Below are 21,386 nucleotides of genomic sequence, written 5' to 3'. Positions count from 1 at the left end.
TTTGTGCTGAAAAACAAACGAATTAAAATCTTTGTACTATGGGGCATATTATTTATTCTTTTGTCCCTTTTGGTTAAATTTTTTATGATTTAAAAGACCGACATTAACGTAGTAAGAGACAGATCCTCTAGTTAAATTCAACACGATTAGATCAATTTATTAGCTAATAGTGATAATAATGACGTGTTTACCTATTTACGTGTTGGTATTGAAAACTTAAAAAGTTAACATCTCAAAACAAGGAAATAACGCTCCACAACGAGCCAGGCTTGAGTGTAAGTCGAAACGGCGCATCAACCCTGATGAGTCGTATGATGAAAATCGAACGGCTGAGATCTGTAGTTCGGTGGCTGTAGGATATGCGAAATCCCTTCAGTAGTACCAATGATAAAAGGAAAAAGAAGAGGACATATGAGTGACGCGTATATAGTGTGTTATGTTTAAATGTTGAGTATTATATAAGGGCGTGAGGGGATCCATTTGCGAACGGAGAATTGAGAGATTCGTTTTGGTAGGTATAATAGATAGAGGAGAGAAAGAGGGGAGTTGGTGAAGGAGAGAACAGAAACCTATCTCAGGAACAAAACCCTTGAAACGACGACAAACATGGCCGTTTCGAGTTCACACATGCGTTTCACCTTTGAGTGCCGCTCCGATCCCGATTTCTCGCCACCGCCGTCATTCGACAACCTCCGCCGCAGGAACATTCGCTCATCCGCCGGATCCGGCGCTGCGTTACACGGCGTCTCCTCCCTCATCCTTCGCTTCCCTCCCAACTTCCAGCGCCAGCTCAGCACCAAGGCGCGACGCAACTGTAGCAACATCGGCGTCGCGCAAATCGTGGCCGCTTCGTGGTCCAATAACAACGCTAGCAATCCCGCCGCCGGGGCTCCGGCGCCGCCCGCGGTTTCGGCTGCGGACGCCGCCACGGTGCCTCTCCCTGTCGACATCGCCGCTGACGAGGACGTCGTCGTTTCCGCAAACGACGCCGTCGCCGCCGCGGCCGATGAGAACGGGGCTGTACAGTTAAATAATAGTTCTTATTCTTCGTTTTTGAAATCGGATGCAAGCAAAACGATTCATGCCGGTACGTGAAAATTGAAAATTTGTCGTTTTCTTTTTATGTCATAAATTTTTATTGTATTTACTTTCCTAGATTCGTTTACTTTTTAATTATATAATTAAATTTATGCGTGGTTTGCTCGGATAAGTATTGTTTAATTCTTTCTTTTCTATTTTTTTTTGCACTTTTTTAGATTTTTCTTCACATCGGATGTGATTTGATTCAGAAAGAGGCCTTCTCTGTTTTTTTTTGCTCGTATCGTACATACTTGATTCGTTGTTTACTGTATGCTTTCTGAGATTTGGAATTTTTATTAGTTTACGTGACGTTTGATTTGGGATTTAACTTATAAGTTTTTGTGGTTAGTTTATATGGTTTAGGATTAGACTAGTTTTAATTTCCTTGGATGTTATTATTGTTGATTATTGGCTATGGTGTTGACGAAGCTGATTGGTTTTGTATTTGAGCAATGCAGCTGAAAGACTGGGTAGAGGTATTGTGACTGATGGAATTACCACTCCTGTGGTGAACACTTCTGCTTACTTCTTTAAGAAAACCGCTGATCTCATTGATTTCAAGGTACTATTCTTTAGAGTGTTAAATTGTTTTTTTCCGCCTCATTAAATAATGAACAAATAAACGTCCGTTATTGGTGTGGCTGAGCCTTCAATAATTTCGCAGGAGAATCGCCAGGTTAGTTATGAGTACGGGCGCTATGGAAATCCAACGACTGTGGTTTTAGAGGAGAAGATAAGGTTTGTGTGTTTGGAGTTTTTGATGATCTTGTGTTTTGGGGTCATTTAATGAGGCTTGTTGTCATTATGAACCAGTGCACTGGAGGGGGCCGAATCAACTGTGATAATGGCATCTGGGATGTGTGCTAGCGTAGTCCTATTTATGTCACTGATTCCAGCTGGTGGACATCTCGTGACCACTACAGATTGTTATAGGAAGACTAGGATATTCATAGAGACATTTCTTCCAAAGATGGGGATCACGGTATATGTTCTGCTCATTTGGTGGTTTAATTGTATTTAGTTGTGTGGGCTGCTAACAGCTTATGTTTTCATGTTTATTTGCTTAAATATAAATGTTTGGATTGAAATAATGGTCATTTTCATTCCATATATATATATATATATATATATATATATATATATATATTATGTATGTATGTATGTATGTATACATTTTACTCAAACTATTAGTAGAAAAATAATTGGGAATTATACTTCTCTGTGAGCTTTTGTTTTCGTGAGTTTAATGGAGATGTGTGTGATCTACAGGTTAACTTGTCTATTGGAATAAAGCTTTTGATGTTTTTGCTGTGTTTCCTATTTTTGTTTTCCAAGAGTAACAAAAACTTAGCCTTTTGAAATTTAATGACGAATTGATGCACCTGATATAAGATGTCTCACTAAAAGTTTGTTAGGTTTTCAACTGGAAAATTTAAATAGATATCTTACTGTGAATCTTGTTGTCTCTTAATTAGTAAGGTGGACATTTGATGTTTGCGATGGGTTATTTTTGGTAGATTCTTACCTTTTGTCCTGGTCATGCATAACCATGTTCATAATAGATTTGTTTTAGATATGTAACAAAGTTTCTGTTTTGCTGAGCAGACCACTGTAATTGATCCAGCAGATGTTGGAGCTTTAGAAACTGCACTGGAGCAGCACAATGTTAGTGTTGGAGAGAGTTGTTGGTTTCACTTTATGGATTTCTGATATTTTTGGCGTTAATGGATTGCCTAGAGTTAATATGGTATTATATAATTGTGCAGGTTTCTCTGTTCTTTACCGAGTCTCCTACCAATCCATTCCTCAGATGTGTTGACATTAAGCTGGTTTCAGAGCTTTGCCACAAGAAGGGGACTTTACTCTGCATTGATGGTACATTTGCAACACCTTTGAACCAGAAGGCCCTTGCCCTTGGTGCTGATCTGATTCTGCACTCCTTAACAAAATACATGGGTGGACATCATGATGTAAGTCAGTCTGTTCTTCAAAACTTAGTTTAGTGGAAACACTTCAAATATTGACATTTCAGTTATTCATAATTAATCATCAAGGAGCCTTTTCCTCCCTTCAGGTCCTTGGTGGTTGCATAAGTGGTTCAACTAAGGTGATTTCGCAAATTCGGACTTTTCATCATGTTTTGGGTGGTACACTTAACCCGGTAAGTAAATTCTACTACATAGATGACCCTCCGTGAAAGGATATCCTAATTGGTTTTTGCATCTAAAATAATACCTTTTTCACAGAATGCTGCATACCTGTTAATCAGAGGCATGAAAACGCTGCATCTTCGTGTACAGCAGCAGAATTCAACTGGAATGGGGATGGCCAAAATTTTAGAGGCACATCCCAAGGTACGATGGCAATGACATGCACGCTGCCTTGCTTTCTCTTCATGTCATTGTTATATTCTGATCATTTTGTTAGTTTAAATTTTTTATATTGTCGAATGAGCTTGTGTACAATTATTGTTCAATTCCCTCCTATTATATATAAAAAATAAAATTTATGGTTAAATATGTTTTTTACTAGACTTTTTCATCAACACCATATTTATTCTGATGATGTGTATTTTTAAACCTTGCATTTCCTCCCTGTTGACATTCGTTTAGAAGTATGGTTGAATTGTGTTTGATGTAAAAAGTATTTCCTTAGGGGATGAATGAGTACTTAACTGTGCCATGTAAGAAGATGCTACTTTCTTTTGAATTTTGTATGGTTGAATTGTGTTTTATGTAAAAAGTATTTCCTTAAGGTTAAAGTATTTCCTTAGGGGATGAATGAGTACTATACTGTGACATGTGAGAAGATGCTACTTTCTTTTGAATTTTTTATGTCGTGATGCACAGAAATTCAAGTCCTCGTTCTGCTGTTATCTTGTCTATTGATGATAAGTAATTTAGTATTATTATTATTTTGATAGTAGGCTTTGTGATGGATGCTAAAGATATTTTAGGGTATAATATCTTGTAAATGAAACTGTAATTACATATGTTTTTTTTTTTTTTCCTTTTTGAATCGTGAAGTCAGTTGTGTGCATGTATACCTGTATGTTTGTTGCATTGTCAAATACACAGTTTATTTTCTACCATTACTGTTTTACAATTCCACTATATCAATATTTTCATGATTTTCTTGTGAATCTGATGTGAACTGGCTTTAATGACATATTTCTATTGGCAGGTGAAGCGGGTCTATTATCCAGGCTTGCCGAGTCATCCCGAACATGAGCTTGCCAAGAGGCAGATGACTGGTTTCGGTGGTGTTGTCAGTTTTGAGGTGGGAATTTGCTGAGTCGCTATTCAATTATGTGGTTTGCTAATAAAATCCATTATGTGTTTGCTTTTATGAAGAATGATACTTTTGATGCCACCATATGAAAATGATTTTTTATAATTAAATTGCCAATAATGCAGATTGATGGAGACCTGCATACCACAATAAAATTTGTTGATTCCTTGAAAATCCCATATATTGCGGCCTCGTTTGGTGGCTGTGAGAGCATTGTGGATCAACCTGCTATTTTGTCTTACTGGTACGCCTTTTGAATCCTTGTTTAAGTTGTGTTGTTAATGATTTGATGCTCACGGGCACCCTGTAGTGAAAGCATGTTTGGCTGGTCCTTTTTGTACTTTATAGTATAAGGAATTATATTCTTTTGTTTATTTATTTAGAGATTGTGATTGGTTGGTGATGGTTTTTGTATATTAATTTTGATGTATTGGGCAACAGGGATCTTCCTCAGTCAGAAAGGGCTAAGTATAAGATTCATGACAACTTGGTTCGCTTCAGCTTTGGAGTTGAAGATTTTGAGGATTTGAAGGCTGATGTCCTGCAAGCTCTGGAAGCAATATAGTTCAGTTTTCCTGATTCACCTCTGTCCAAGCTTTTTATAATCGTGTTATTCTGTTCCTTTTTGTCATCACTTCTGGCGATTCAATTCAATTTTGATCGTCTAGTGTTTTGTTGGTCTTGTGTTAGATGAATTGTCTCTGATTTGGATGTTATGAACCTTATGAATTGTTGAAATTAAAACTCTATTTGATGTTAGCTTCCGCTTTTCCTGCAACGTTTGAGAAAAATAAACGCTGATTTTGATATAAAATAGTCTAGAAATGAGAAGTAGAAGTGAATTGTTATTTATAATCAATTGAAGTACTTTTTCAAAAAAAAGTTTGTTTTTGACGCCGATTATACATAATATGACATAATACAAGCAGAATGAATTCCTTGGAGGCAGAATAAGTGAATTGTATGGATCAAAAATGTGTAACGAATATTCGTAGCCGTGCGGCTTGGCCTGTTTATTTGTTGTATAATTCTGTTTTAGTAATAGCAACTTGAGTTTTATTAATATGGCTTGCCTTCATTATTAGACGGAGATTCTCATTGCTATTTCATTTTATTCAATTTGATCAAATCATTTTAAATTTAAGCACCAATTCAGCTAACAAATCAAAATAACCTACCACTATACATGTTTCCAAATACCAACATCTAAAATTCATAATTTTAAGTTAACCAAACAGGATAAGCACTATTCTGAATATTGACTGATCCAATTGCAATATGACCTTATAATTTTAAAAAGCTTAAATATGTTTTCAAAATCAGTTTTCATTTCGATTATTAGGCTTTTTCTCTCTAAAATTAAATATGATCAACTTTTATCCCAATAGTATTTCACTAGTTAACTATTCTACGATGAATAAAATTTTAAATAACATTTATAAAGAGTTACCTGCCGGTAGTTTTTTAACAATAAAATTGCAAGTAGTTAATGGGAAATTATTGATTAAGAATGATTTCCCAAATACTTTAAATACATATTTCAAGACTTTGAATTCCGGTAAACTGAATTTCATCATTTTGAAATACCACCACGAACTCTACTAGCTCCCGACCTTAGTGGTTTGAAACACCACCACGAGCTCCACCACTACTTACTGCAATAATTCCAGTTCAAGTTTCAGCCACCACCACAACACAATGTCTTCCATGGAGGACAGTCTAAAATAAAAATTAGAGGGGCAAACTGAAATTTCAAATCTTGTTGGGTGCAGGTAGAAATTGAAGGAGTGCAGGCAGTAACTGCCCACCACAATTTAAAGAGAGAAAGCAATAAACACTACTTACTGTGAAAATTTTAGTGTATATACTCTTGTTGTTGCAAGACTAATCGTGCAAAATACTTATATGTTGGTGATGTACTTAAAAGGTTCAGACTTTGCTGATGCATATGACGGAGTGCCCAAGCTCGTTCTTCTGTTGGTTGTGTCGTCTTTGCTGTGGGTAGCGGTTCTCCCTATAGTGTGCCTCCTCACCATTCTCCCTCTCCGGTGCCACTCTCCTCCTGCAGTCTTCTTTCCGTGGTTCTTCATTCCTTCGTATTTGCACCACCTTTGTTAGCGATTTGAATTCTAGGTCAGATATTTTAATTTTGTGTATTCTTTTAAATTTAACTAGTCTCTAACCCGTGCATACGCACGGGTCTTTTGTTTTTGTTTTTTTTTTTAAAATAATATAATTAATATTATATTTATTATTTATAGAAAAATGTGTAATTAATTTTTAAATAAAATTTTTAAGAGAAAAGTAATAAAAGATATACATTTTGTTAATAGTAAACTATGCATATTTTTTTTATTTAAATATAATATAAAATTATCTCATAAAAATATGATATTATATTTTTATAAATTTAATAATAATATTTATAGTTTATGGTCATTATAATTGAAATATTTAAATAAAATAAAAAAATATCAATTTTGATTAAATAAATATTTTTAAAATCCATGTTTAAAATATTTATGATTAAAAAATATTTATTTTGCCATGTATTAAAATATTGTTGATATTATAATATTGGTAAGAAATATAATTTATAGAAATATTTTAAAAGAATATAAATTTTTTGTTAGCTAAAACTTTGAATGAAATAAAATTAAATAATAAATAATTTTCTAATAATTTTTGCATGAAAATCATATGAAAAAATTAAAATGAAAATCAGCAGAAAATTTAGTAGTTTCCTGTCGAATTTTAAGATTTATTTAACATTTTTTACTAATTTAAATTTGTAAAAACATTTGCAACAAATATAAAATTTTTATGTGAAATTTTCTAAATTACATTTTTTGACCTTTGTCAAAGTTTGTTATTTTTTTTTTGTCAATAATAATAATGAATTTATGTTAAAAAGAATATTAATATGAATATTAATACTAATTAGTGTTAAATACAATAATCTATAATTATATAAAGAGATACATCAACAACAAAACAAATAAAAAATTCAAATAATTAAATATGATCCTAGAGTAAATAAAAGTAAATTGTATGTCTAATTATAATAATAATAATAATAATAATACTCCAGATTATTATCCGGTAATGATACAAATAATAATAATAATAATAATAATAGGACAACTACATATATGAAAAGATACACATCTTTGGTGTCTTTTTTTGTTTTTACAATTTTATCATTTTAATTATTATTTTTTAAATTTATATGATTATTCATAATAAAAAAATTATTTTTTCAGTTTTATTATTTTACTAATTTTAGTAACTATTTTTTTATTTAATTACTCTGATGTAATGATAAATCAACAACAAAACGAATAAAAAAATACAAGTAAAGGATAAAATTGTAATGAATAATTATTTAAATTTAATAAATAATAATTAAGAGGATAAAATTGTAAAAACAAAAAAAATACATAAAAAATGTATATCTCTTTACATATTTAGTTAGAATATTATTATTATTATCACTACGGAATATTATTATAAAGTTATTATTATTATTATTATTAATATCACTATGGGATATTATTATTATAATCGTATTATTATTATTTATATTATTATTATTATTATTATTATTATTATTATTATTATAGTTAGACACGCATCCTAATTTTATTTACTACAAGATCATATTTCAATTAGTTGTCGTCCTTCTTAATTGTTTTGTTGCTGATGTATATATATCTTTATATATAATTATAGATTATTAGTATGTCAATATTAGCCTTGGTATTTGCATTGACATTAATAATTATAACATAAACATTATTATTATTATCATTTGTTTGTTATTATTAATATCATTATTATTTTTATTTAATGGTTAAATAAATATAATAACAATTATATTATAATTCTAAACATATTTGAAATAAATAAAAAAACGGACGCACACGCACGGGTCATATACTATTATGATTATTTTGTAAAATCAATTAACTACACTATATTGTGATATTAATTTTATTTATTATATTTAAAACTGATTTTACAACTTCATTTCATTGATAATAACATTTACAACAAAATAATCTATAATTTTCATGATATTTATTATTTTATTTTTATATTATTGTTATTATTATCAATTATAACTCTAATTATCGTTGTTATTATTATTATTATTATTATCAGCTCTAATTATAATAATAATAATTATTATGATCAGTATTATTATCAACTATAAGTATTACTATTATTATTATTATTATTATTATTATTAACTACAATTATTTTTATTATTATATTACTATTATTATTATTATTATTATTATTATTATTAATTAGAATTATAATTATTATAATATTTATTATTACTATTATTATTATTATTGTTGTTGTTATTGTTATTGTTGTTTTTATTATTATAGTTACATACACATTTTACTTTTACTTACTATTTATGAATCATGTTTCAGTTACTTGACCCTTTTATTTATTTTGTTGTTTATTTATTTTTACATTTGAATAATTATTTCAATTCAAAAAATAGTTACTAAAATTAGTAAAATAATAAAACTGAAAAATAATTTTTTTATTTTAAATAATTATTTAAGTTTAAAATATAACAATTGAAAAAACAAAAAAGGACACCAAAGATGTTTATCTTTATATATGTAGTTGTATTATTATTATTATTATTATTATTATTATTATTATTATTATTATTATTATTATTATTATTATCACTACGTGATATTATTTTAGTGTTATTATTATTATCTATTATTATTATTTTTATTATTATTATTATAGTTAAACACACAATTTAATTTATTTAATACGAGATCATATCTCAAATTACTTGCACTTTTTATTTGTTTTGTTGTTCTTTATTTTTATATTTGTGGAATTATTTGAATTTCAAAAATAGTTACTAAAATTATTAAAATGATAAAATGGACAAATAATTTTTATTCTGAATAATTATTTTAATTTAACAAATAATAATTAAGAGGATGAAATTGTATAAAAAAAAGGACACAACAAATGTATATATCTTTATATATGTAGTTATTGTATTTTTTTTTTATCACTACAAAATATTATTATAATGGTATTATTATTATTATTATTATTATTATTATTATTATTATTATTATTATTATCCTACATAGTAAGTAAAAGTAAATTTTGTATCTAACAATAATAATAAAAACAACAACAACAATAATAATAGTAATATAATAATAGAAATAATTATAATTATTAATAATGATAATAATATTTATAGTTGATAGTAATAATGATTATTAATTATAGTTGATAATAATAACCCGTGACAGATCTTGACCAATAATTTTGGATGAGCCAAAATAATTTATAGTAAAAAATTTTGAACTCATCAATAATTTATTTGGAATAAAAATCTCCAATTATTCCTTTTTGAAGTTAAATAACCATATTGTATTTAACAAATTCATCTTTCATATTATTCCGAATTTTGTTTTGATAATATTCGTTATAGAAAATGAAACATTAAAAGTTAAATAAAATGAATTAGACAATCAATCAAGTAAAATATCTTTAATTTGTTTGTTTTTGTCAAAGATTGACATAATTCAATAATGGTCGACAAATCTTTCAAATTTGAATGGGCATGAACATCAACAATAAAATATGGGAGTGAAATTATAAACTAATCATATATTTATCAATATACATTTTTTTAAGTTTAAGACAAAAAAATAATTTATCATAATCTAATAAAAATTGAGATGTAATTACTAACAAAAATATATAATAGTAATAATATTATATATTACAAATAACAGTAATAACTTTACTACTAATAATGTTAATAATACTAATAGTAATAATATATAATAATAACAATTATTATTATTATAATACTAATATTTGTTACAATTTTACTATTATCACTATAAATAATATTTATAATAATAATATTATTAATAATTAGAAATACTAATACTTATAAAAATACTACAAATAGTAATATTATTTATAATTAATATTATAGTTGAAATCATAAGTAAATGAAAAAATAAAAACAAATTGACTTTTGTAGGATTTGAACCCGGATCCTTTTGTACCAGAGTTTTAAAATGATGAAAAAACTAATTTTTATGACACGTGTTAATAAAAGAAAACGGGTATTGTAGTAATTTTGATAGTATCTTCTTTTCTTGGTATTATTATTACAATAGGATCATATTTCCATTACTTGTCATTTTTATTTGTTTTGTTGTTAATGTATATCTTTATATATACTTATAAATTATTATAGTTGACATTAGTCTTAGTGTTAGCATTAATTATTATTACAACAGGATCATATTTCCATTACTTGTCATTTTTATTTGTTTTGTTGTTAATGTATATCTTTATATATAATTATAAATTATTATAGTTGATATTAGTCTTAGTGTTAGCATTAATATTAATATTTATATCATAAATATTATTATTATTATTGGTATTATTATTATTATTATTATTATTATTATTATTATTATTATTATTATTATTATTATTATTATTATTCATAATGGTGTTATTATTATAAGTGTGTTTTTTAATTATAGAAAATGTTGTTATACTAAATATTTTTGCAAAAGAGAGTTTTAATCTTTTAAATTTTTATAATTTATAATTTATATTAATATTATTATTAGTATTTTTAATGGTTAAATAAATATAATAACAATTATATTATTATACTAACAAAATTTAAAATAAAAAAAACAAAAAAAAAATGTTCACATGGATCATAGACTATTATAATCATTTTGTAAATTCAATTAAATGTATTATATTATGATATCAATTCTATTTATTATATTTAAAACTGAAATTATTATTGCATCACTTAGATTTACTATTTCATTACTTTATTAACAACATTTAAAACAATATAACTTAATTTTTATAATATTTTATTACATAATACTTTCACTATTTTATTATTTTAATAATAATAAATTTTTGTAGTTTTTTGTTTTCATAATATATAAAAAGATTAATATATTATATATTGATATTATAAGTAATACTATACTAATATTTTTACTACTACTAATATTGTCAATAAATTTGATAATAGCAACAATCATTTATTAATATATAAATATGATTAATAATACTTATAATATTAATAAGAATAATAATAACAGTAATATTTTATTATTACTAATAATGTTAATAATTTTCATAATACAAAATATGATAGTAATAATACTATTAATTTTACTATTAATTTTCGTATATTATAGTTAATAATTTTTCTAATTACTTCTTTACTAATAATAATAATAATAATAATAATATATAATAATAATGTTAATAATACCAATAATAATAATATATAATAGTAACATATAACAATGATAATAATAATAATAATTATTATTATTATATTAATATTGATTATAATTTTACTACTATCACTATAAATAATATTTATAATAATAATATTATTAATAATTACAAATAATAATAATAATATTTATAAAAACATTACAAATAATAATATTATTAATAATTACAAATAATAATTATTATAAAAGTATTACAAATAATAATATTACTTATAATTAATATTATAGTTGAAATCATAAAAAAATGAAAAAATAAAAACAAATTGGTTTTTGTAGGATTTGAACCCGGGTCCTTTTGTTACACAGTTTGAAAATGACGAAAAAACTAAACTTTATGACACTTGTCAATAAAAGAAGATGGGTAATGTAGTAATTTTGGTGGTATCTTCTTTTCTTAATATGTAATAGATTAGCATTTCTTATTTGTAAACTAGATAATATTTAATTTTACATTGTATTTTATTTAGTGATTTAACGTGTGTTCACTTATGAGTGATGATGCACTGATACTTTAATTTGGGTCACGTATCCGTGTCCGACACATATCGTATTCGATACTTTAGGATATTTTAACAATACTTAACAATGGAGTATCTAATTTATAAAGTTGTAGTACACTATAATAAAATATTTAAATAATGATCAATTTTATTGACAAAAAATAATTAGTCACTAAATAGTGACCAAATTGACAACTAAAATAGTTCCCAAAAATTATTATTATTCTCTAAATTGATAATTAAATTAGTTTAAATTATGAATTGATTTTAAAATTGGTCACTAACATTAGCTACCAGGCTTCGACTACCAAAATAATTGATCTATAATTAGAAAATTTGGATTCACACATTAACAATCATATATTTATTACGTTTGTAAGAATTATTGTAGACTTTTCAATATTCATATATCATGTATCTATCACGTATCGTATCCTATTATTTTGAAAATAAACGTATCGACATATTGGATACGTGTCGTATTCGATATACGTATCGTATCTGTGTATCATAGCTTATGAGGATTGATCTGAAAAGAGGAAAATGATGAATTTAAGTGAATTAGAGGGTGAAGTTTGTGTTGTTATTTTGAAAGAATTTTGTGATAAAAGTTAATGAATTTAGAAATAAAGTTTGTAAAAATGTTTAAGTGATGTGATAAATTAAAAATTAAGTTTAATTAAAAAAAATTAATAAATTGTCTTTGATGTTGAAAATAATCTAAAATTATATTTAGATGACTTAGATAATGAGTTTTTAAAAAATAATTATTTCAATAAAAAAATAATAAAAATACAATATATTTGTATATTTATTTTTTTTGACAAATTTTAAACATAAATTTTAAAGCTATATTTTTATATTATTATCATAGTTATGCAAGATTATTAGTGATGTTTGGCATCATATATATATATATATATATATATATATATATATATAAATTGTGAAGATAATAAGCACATTGTAATGTTTATAAAACTCAATGATAAAATAGTCATAACAATATTATGTGTGAAGCGTGTTCGAAGCACATGGATCTATTGATTGGATAACAAATGATAGATTAGAGAACATGATCCGTGATGTTGGAGCACAATCCTTTACTGAAGTGTTGTATGAAAATATGTCTAGTGATGTAGAGACTTTGTTACATTGTATTTCAACTAACTTCACACGATTATCAACAATGTTAAGGTTGATGAATTTGAAAGCATTGAATGGATGGACTAATAAAAATTTCACAAAATTGTTTTAGTTGTTAAAGGAATTGCTTGAAGTAGTAATACTCTACCTAATTGAAATTATGAGATAAAAAATATATTTTGTTTAAGGTTGTTACAACCATAGGGATAAACCCACTATAGATTCCATGGATGTTACTATTTTTGGTAGAAAGAGTGAGCTCCATTGTACATGTATACGTTTGATTTGATGGAGATTGTATCAGGTAATCAAGAGTTAAACATATTTATTGTGTAATTTGGATGATGCAAGATCAATTTTAAAATCATTTTTATTAGTTACCTTATTACACATATGTTATTAATAATGTATCAAATTTATGTCCTTGCATGGTTTGTGATTGGAGGAAGGAAAACAAGACATATATGGATTTATGGACACTCAATTCATAACAAAAAGTCAGAGACACAAATGTACATGAGCAATACCACACTGAAGCGAGGAAAAACAAATTTACTTTACTCCATATATTTATAAGTAGGTCCATCTTTATTAAATAACTTATTATAGTTTGACAATTTAAATATGTTGTAACTAATTTTCAATGTTGGTGTCATTAACAACTCCTAGTTATACCAGTGCAAGATCATAGCAGTATGATTTTGTTTCTTGCATAAAAAACTCCCAATTACTTTAAACAAATAGTAGATCTGTAAGTTTATTTTAACAAACGCCTATTTACTATATTGACCTTGAATATATAATGTCATATTTTCTAACATGAAATGTTTTTATTTTGTATCTTACAATGGATATATCATATTGAGTGGTAGATTAGGTGCACTCAAAAAAGCTCATATGTACTTGATGGTATCTGTATTGTCTCATTTATTTACTTTTGTATTATCATTTAATTGATCTAAACATCTTTAGTATGGGCATAATGTAATAAACAAAAAAGGAAGACTACAAGTGTTGACTACTATACCATGCAATGAAGGTCGATCATTATGCAAGCTGGTATTAAAAGAGGTTAGGATCAAATATATGCTATAATCCACTAATAATCTTATAAATAATTTATTACTTACACATGAACTTATTCTAATTTCATTTCATTTGTTGTAGATTTTTAACGACACACAACCTTTAGACTCAAATGCATTAGTTTATGTTATAAAAATGTGGGCTAAGTACTTAACATATATACACTACTAGAATTTTTCATATTTCATTAAATTTATTTTGCAAATTTGTTATAAAATTTTCCAAAAAACAACTTTTTTTTGCTATTTTTCTTAAGAAATTTAATTGACAGGTAATTCTTTTGTGGATAGTTATTTTTTACAAAATTATAAAATTCACAAATATTTTTCATTTATTACGATTTTTTTTTGTGCAAAATATTTTGTAAAAGAATTGAAAGTAAATTTTTGCAAACCATTATTTATAACAAAATTGGCAAGTGTTTCTTTTTTTAAATTTAAAAAAATAATTGGTAGAAAATATGTTTTTTTAATAGTGACAACTCTTTAGGGTAGTAGGCAATTAGGTCATAAAATTTAAATTTTGTGTTTAAAATATTACTACTTTGTACTATTTGTACTATTGAATTGCTATCTAATTGTAAAATGAATTTACATTTAAAAATTTGTACAAGATTGTCGCTTTCACACAAGTCAATTATCATGATAATAAAATAACTTATCATGACAAATTTGGTAATGAACTATGATCGTATGTGGACTTTAAACAACGGTAATAACCATTGTCATATTTATATTCTTTCTTTTATCCATTTTCGTGTAGTACTTATTCTAATTATCGTTGTTTTTTACTTTTAATAATGGTTCTAAAATCGTTATTAATTATTCAAACACAGAACAGTGATTGGATCGACGACAAATATAAAACTGTCATTAAATATTAATTCAACTGCCATGAAAAGTAAATCTGCTGTAGTGTTCATTATTCATAATAGAAATTAATGTATATTAAGATTGAACCACCTTTAATGCTATAAAAGATCTAGACACAGGTGAAACATAATATATTCTTGTCATGCTTGCATGAGGTCCCATTTGGTGGAAACATGTTTCTGGGTAATGTTGAGTTGGGTTAAGGCTAGGACTAGGGGCTAGGGTGTTCAATTATGGAATGAGTCTCTCACATTGTGGGAACACGATAAAGGAATCAATTCATTGCATTTTTTTTTCTTAAATAAAGCTCAGTATTTCAGCAAAATGATAACAGTACGAAGGAATGTTATTATTAAAAAATATTGTTTTCTTATCTGATTTTTAAATTTGCAGTAGATCACGTTATGAAGGGAATAGGTAAAAAAAAAACTGTAGCATTTTAAATATAAAAGTTAGATACTTAATCAACTAAGAAATAAATTCTATTTAATTTGGTAGCTTTTAGTTTGATAATTTTTAATAAATTAGCAATTTTGATTGACTAAATTTCGACAAGTAAAATGAAAAGTAAACAATTTTTTATAGGAAATAGATGAACTCAAAGCTAGGTTAGGTTAGTGCTTTTTCACATGAATTTATATATTTTAAAACTGAACTTATATATTTTAAAAATTCGCATGAATTTTTGTATACAACTTTTTCACAAATTAAATCAGCATGGAACTGAATGAGAAACACGAATTTCGCCATTTGATTACAAATTCACAAATTCAGAAAGAAAAAAAACCTTGCTTGCGGATTTAAATTTCACAGGAAACTTAACTATGGATATAAAATTGAGATAAACGTTGTAGCTTTCAAACTATACAAAAGTTAATTTGGTAGATTTAATATAACTTTATATATATATATATATATATATATAACTTTTAACCTCAATAAAAAATATTAATACATAATAAATAATAAAAAGTGAGATAATGTAGACATAAAGTAGCTTTATATGTGAAACTTGTGTAAACATATTTATAAATAAATGTATATTTTAAAAGATGTTATGTTGAAATGTAAAATTTATAATTTGTATTTGATATTATGCATGAGAAGATGTGTTTTGAATTATTTATATAGATGAACTTATAAGATGCATGTAATGAGATTTACATTTATAGATGTGATAATTTGTGTTACATTTTTATCATTTAACAAATAATGTCATTTAAGAAATAATGGGTGGAATGCATTTGCCTATACGTCTTTCATTCATTCATAATTAAGAGAGTGAATAAAGTATTATATCTAGTATTATGTGTTAATAGAATAAGATAGTTATCATTAAGTATCCATATCTATAACAATATATAAAAAAAATAACCTCTTTTGTACCCACATTTCGATATTTCCATTTTATCCTTAATTATTATTTTTAAAATTAATTATTATTTTAAAACATCTTTTGTCTTTAATCGTTATGTTCAAAATTCTTTTTGTGTACATATTTTATTTTTCAAATTTTACATTTAAAAACTATTTTAATAATTAATTATATATTTTTTATTCACCTTAACTCAAATTTTTTATGAAAATTAAGAAAATGCGAACACCATATATAATACAATGATACAATGATGATCTATGGAGATATACAACATATATCATGGAGACATATAATACATAATTTGAAAACCACTTAATCCACAAAATACAAGTGTAATTGGAGCCACCACCACCACGAAACACCAAACTATCTCGAAAAACCAACAATAATGGGAGACATTATTGAGTTTTAAAAAAAACAAACATGCTTTCCATGTAAACAAAGTGTAAGTTTAGAAAGCTAACCTCAATTCACAAATGTAATTAGACATCATCATTTTTCACTAGAAACCATCCACAAAAAGCTGAAGAAAGGAGCTATTTTGGTCAACGATATGGAGCCTCCACCGTACTCAAGGTTGCCATTAGAAAAGAGAGAAGTTGCGCACATAAGTTTCAGAAAAGAAAAAAATGAGGAAGAAAGGTTGCATGCAAAATTTTAAAAACTCATTTATGTTAGACACTTTAATGTCAGATGTAAAAAGACTCATTTATGTGTGACCTCATAACATATGATGTAAATCTATGTTAGACCTTATAAGACCTCTTGTAAAAGAGACTTTTTATATTAGATCATAAGGGGTCTAACACAAAAAAGTTGCTCTTATTTACATAAATGTAATTATACTTTTTAACGTTTGAATCTTTATGTTAGACTAAAATCAACTCCACTATTGTATGAATAAAATGATTAATAGATTAAATTTTGGATTAAATATGTTTTTAGTACCTGAACTTTGACGTGAAATTAAAGTTCGTCTATGTCTTAAACATTGATGCAGTTTGGTTCCCAAAATATAAAAATGAATAAATATAAGTCTTCTAATCCAATTGTATTAGATTTTTGTGACGTGTCAAAACATGCTTCAGAATGATGTCTGAATTGTTTACGTCGTTTTAACAAGTTTAAGCTCAAATGTGAATTTGAAACGCCGTTTAACAAGTCCAAAAAAATGGCATTGTTACCTTAAAAGGGTTTATCCTTTCACTTTTAAAAATTGAGGACAAAAATCAATCAAAGTTCGAAATGCACTTATTCCAATTTTGCATTCATTCAAATATAAAGACTAAAACCATATTTATCTATCAAAAGTTTTATTATAAATCTAAATTGTCAATATAAAAATTATTTTTATTAACCCAAAAGTACTTAATTACTCTTTATTATGATAATATGATCGTGATAACTAATATAAATTTACTATGTTAATAAGTTTGTAGATTAGTCATAAAGGTCCTTAATAGAAATGATTATGTTTAATTCAATCTCACGATTTTAATTTCTAAAACAATATTGATTTCTAAAAGGAGGTTTATGTTTAATTATACTTTTATATCATGTTAAAAGGTGTGCCTGACCTATAGTATGTATGGATCTTTTTCCACTTAATAGAATTTTAGAACGATCAAATGACACGAAAATTCAAAATTGAATAAAGAGAGTCATAGAGCTATCTTTACATAGCATAAATCACTACAGATAAAAAGTGAAGAATATTTTTGGAGAATGATATTTTAATCACTAAATTTTAATAATTTTTTCTTACAATATAAGGTAACATTATAAGTGATTTTGAAATATGAAAAAAAATAGAAAATAAAAAAATGAAAGTCATTTAAAAAATATCACCTCATATCATAAAAAAGTAATCAAAATTTAATTATCAAAATATTATTTTTCAATATGTTTTTTAATCGAATAGAAGGCACTCGTTAAATAACTTAAAGTAAAATTCTTTTTGCATGCACAAAAATCATTTATGCATCATTCTTCCATAATTTACAAAAAAATCATTTTTTTAATTTCTTAACCAGTGCATTTAGCAAGATCTTTTTTTCTAAAGTAAATAAAATTACGAAGGAAATTGAAGTCCATCATGCCTTCAGAATCAAAGGCATGAGAGAGATGGGACTTTTTTTATTTTAGGGTCTCTTTCAATCCAAATTTGTAAAAATGTTTCTGACATTATAAGTGAAATCGTCCTGTCTCTTACCGATTTCTATTTTTTTTTTTAAAACAAAGTCGTCCTTATACAAGATGGTTTCCGTTCATGTAAAAAAGTGAAGTCGTCAGGACACATGATGACTTTACTTTTGAATCAAGTTTATTTTTGTTTTTGTATAATTCTCTCTTTAAAGTCAAAATAGCATATACATGTGTTACTTTTTTTTTATTCAAAATTTTAGGATGCTTTTGACGCAAAACCAATATTAATAATTGAGTGTAGGACTTTGAAAATGGAAATAAATTAGAAGTCAAATCAATCCAACAATTCAGTGATTTAATTAATGTGATTTAATTTGATGTTAAATCAAATAAAAAAGTTTTTAGATAAGATTCGAAAAATTGAAACCATACTTATGATAACAGAAAAATTAGAACCGTAAATAAAAATCAAGAAGTGAAGTCGTCATGTGTCCTGACAACTTCATTTTATATATAAACTGAAACCGTTTGATACAAGGACGACTTTGCTTCTTAAGAATAAAAAAATAGAAACCAGTAGGATACAGACGACTTCAACTTGTCCTTATATTACAAAAAAAGAAAGTCAGAGACCCAATTTTACAAATTTGAATTTAAAGAGACTCGTAACACAAAAGAGCAGTGGCAAATGAGATAACTTAATTAAGAAGAAAATCCTTCCATGTTTCACCTTCTGCAAGAAACTCAGAAGCAATGGAACCAAGTTCTTCATTCCAAAGTTCAAAGGATCCATCTTTTGCACGTGGGAAGCACGTGTCGTCGTTAACTGCAATGTTATCTTCATTCTCATCTAACAGAGTTTCCCACCAATTCTCAGAGGCTGCTGAAACAGCTTCACTAACTCCAACTTTCGAACAACTCATGAATTGCCTTTGCACCAAGGGCGATGCTTTTGGCAAAGCTCGAGGCACAGGCTTTATCACTTGGTGGTGGGGTTTCCAACTTCTTTCGGATTCTTTCACGTTGTTCTTGTTGTTGTTCTCCTCATCTTTGCTGTGAGATTGTACTTTGCGGCGCATGTTGGTGTTCCAGTAATTCTTCACATCGTTCGAAGTTCTTCCCGGAATTCTTCCTGCGATCAGAGACCACCTGCATCCAACAAACTTTTCGTTTCATGATTGCTATTCTGTTGACCTTTGTAATGTCGAATATGTGTACGAAAATTAAACATATTCTATAAATAATACTCATAATATAAAAGTATTCGTTTGTTTTATGTGTTTGAATAAATCTTATACAGCAAATATATAGAAACCTGTTTCCCAAAAGCTTATGCAATCTGATGATCAAATCGACCTCATCTTCACTAAAATCACCTCGCTTGATATTTGGTTTCAAATAGTTCAACCATCTCAGCCTACAACTCTTCCTGCATCTGTTCAACCCTACGTGTACAAAACATAACATCATATGACTCATAAAAATGTTTATGAGAATGTTATGTAAAGAAATGAAGAAAAGGAAAAAGGATAATATAAAGAAAGAGTTGAAAGAAACCTGATCTTTGAGGAACAAGGTGCCATTTTCCTTCCCCATAGAGTTGCACGCATTCTCTGAGACGCTCATCTTCAGTTTGACTCCATGCTCCTTTCCTCAATCCTGATAATCTTCCTTCCATAATCACACAAGCTACTTGCTCACAAGTGATACCCTGATAACGTGATATACTTGGAGAGAAAACGTTTTGCTCGAAGTAAATATATATATATATATATATATATATATATATATATATATATATATATATATATATATATATATATATATATATGATGCAGTTTTGTAGACACGTATTTAACAATTTGTGTTGAGAATGGAAAATATAATGTTAATGTTAATGGAAAATTTAATCGGTTGTCAATGTGGTTACTAAAAAGTCTAGGTTCATTTGTAGAAATATAGTCACCGATTTAATGACTAAATTGTAGCAATTATATGTTAAGATCACTATTTCAGTTGTTAAATAAATTTATGTAAACACAATAATATTTTGTTGCTATATTGATAGCAGATTGCAACAAAAATCATTCAGTGACTAATTCGGTTGCAAATAACAACCTATATTTCTTGGAGTCGTTAATACATTAATTTCTAGTCGTGTAATAAGGAATTTGGATTCTCTGCTTGATTTTTTTGTGTTATTCCTCTACTGTGTCTTCATAATGCATTGATTACTACTCATTTTGACGTTTTAAAATATATTAAAAAGATATTTAAAATATATATTTTTATTGTTCAATGTAATAAGTTACTGAATAATAAGTAATTTTTTGGAATTGAGTGTCCTTTAGAAACGATAGATGCGAATGGACCAATCTTCAAAAATTTTGAGTAACTTCCATGGACAATTGGATGTAGTGAATGTATGAACTTGAGTTACTCTTAAGAGTTTTATACTCGGTACGTAATATATAACTAAAAACACACAGTCTAATTGTTTTAAGATTTTTACTTTTGA

General features: G+C 26.6%; 2 protein-coding genes across 2 annotated transcripts; one reads left to right on the top strand and one right to left on the bottom strand.

Moving 5' to 3' along the window:
- The first annotated feature begins 436 nt into the window (after positions 1 to 436).
- On the top strand, positions 437 to 5,130 carry LOC114184932 (cystathionine gamma-synthase 1, chloroplastic). Its single transcript, XM_028072341.1, has 11 exons — positions 437 to 1,087; positions 1,539 to 1,642; positions 1,745 to 1,818; positions 1,894 to 2,062; positions 2,686 to 2,745; positions 2,847 to 3,050; positions 3,155 to 3,241; positions 3,327 to 3,434; positions 4,264 to 4,359; positions 4,497 to 4,615; positions 4,813 to 5,130. Exons 1-11 carry the CDS (start codon positions 607 to 609, stop codon positions 4,934 to 4,936), a joined length of 1,626 nt encoding a protein of 541 aa, XP_027928142.1. The 5' UTR covers positions 437 to 606; the 3' UTR covers positions 4,937 to 5,130.
- A 14,292-nt stretch (positions 5,131 to 19,422) lies between these two features.
- Positions 19,423 to 20,584, bottom strand: LOC114186169 (transcription factor MYB90-like). The gene is made up of 3 exons (XM_028074195.1): positions 20,426 to 20,584; positions 20,184 to 20,313; positions 19,423 to 20,017 (listed from the first exon to the last, which is right to left on the bottom strand). Exons 1-3 carry the CDS (start codon positions 20,544 to 20,546, stop codon positions 19,567 to 19,569), a joined length of 702 nt encoding a protein of 233 aa, XP_027929996.1. The 5' UTR covers positions 20,547 to 20,584; the 3' UTR covers positions 19,423 to 19,566.
- Positions 20,585 to 21,386: the final 802 nt, after the last annotated feature.

Source organism: Vigna unguiculata, chromosome 5 (genome assembly GCF_004118075.2).
Source record: "Vigna unguiculata cultivar IT97K-499-35 chromosome 5, ASM411807v1, whole genome shotgun sequence".
NCBI classification, from domain to species: Eukaryota; Viridiplantae; Streptophyta; class Magnoliopsida; order Fabales; family Fabaceae; genus Vigna; species Vigna unguiculata.
Note: the sequence above shows the minus strand (reverse complement) of the source record. Positions and strands in the feature narration are given on the sequence as shown.

Bases quoted from the DNA above. Each gene is read 5' to 3' on its own strand.
- LOC114184932 (XM_028072341.1), top strand. From the start codon at position 607: ATGGCCGTTTCGAGTTCACACATGCGTTTCACCTTTGAGTGCCGCTCC. The intron at 1,819-1,893 runs GTTTGTGTGTTT...ATTATGAACCAG, and splicing joins GTTTTAGAGGAGAAGATAAG to TGCACTGGAGGGGGCCGAAT. The intron at 3,051-3,154 runs GTAAGTCAGTCT...TCCTCCCTTCAG, and splicing joins ACATGGGTGGACATCATGAT to GTCCTTGGTGGTTGCATAAG.
- LOC114186169 (XM_028074195.1), bottom strand. From the start codon at position 20,546: ATGGAAGGAAGATTATCAGGATTGAGGAAAGGAGCATGGAGTCAAACT. The intron at 20,314-20,425 runs GTTTCTTTCAAC...TTGTACACGTAG, and splicing joins CCTTGTTCCTCAAAGATCAG to GGTTGAACAGATGCAGGAAG. The intron at 20,018-20,183 runs GTTTCTATATAT...TGTTGGATGCAG, and splicing joins CATAAGCTTTTGGGAAACAG to GTGGTCTCTGATCGCAGGAA.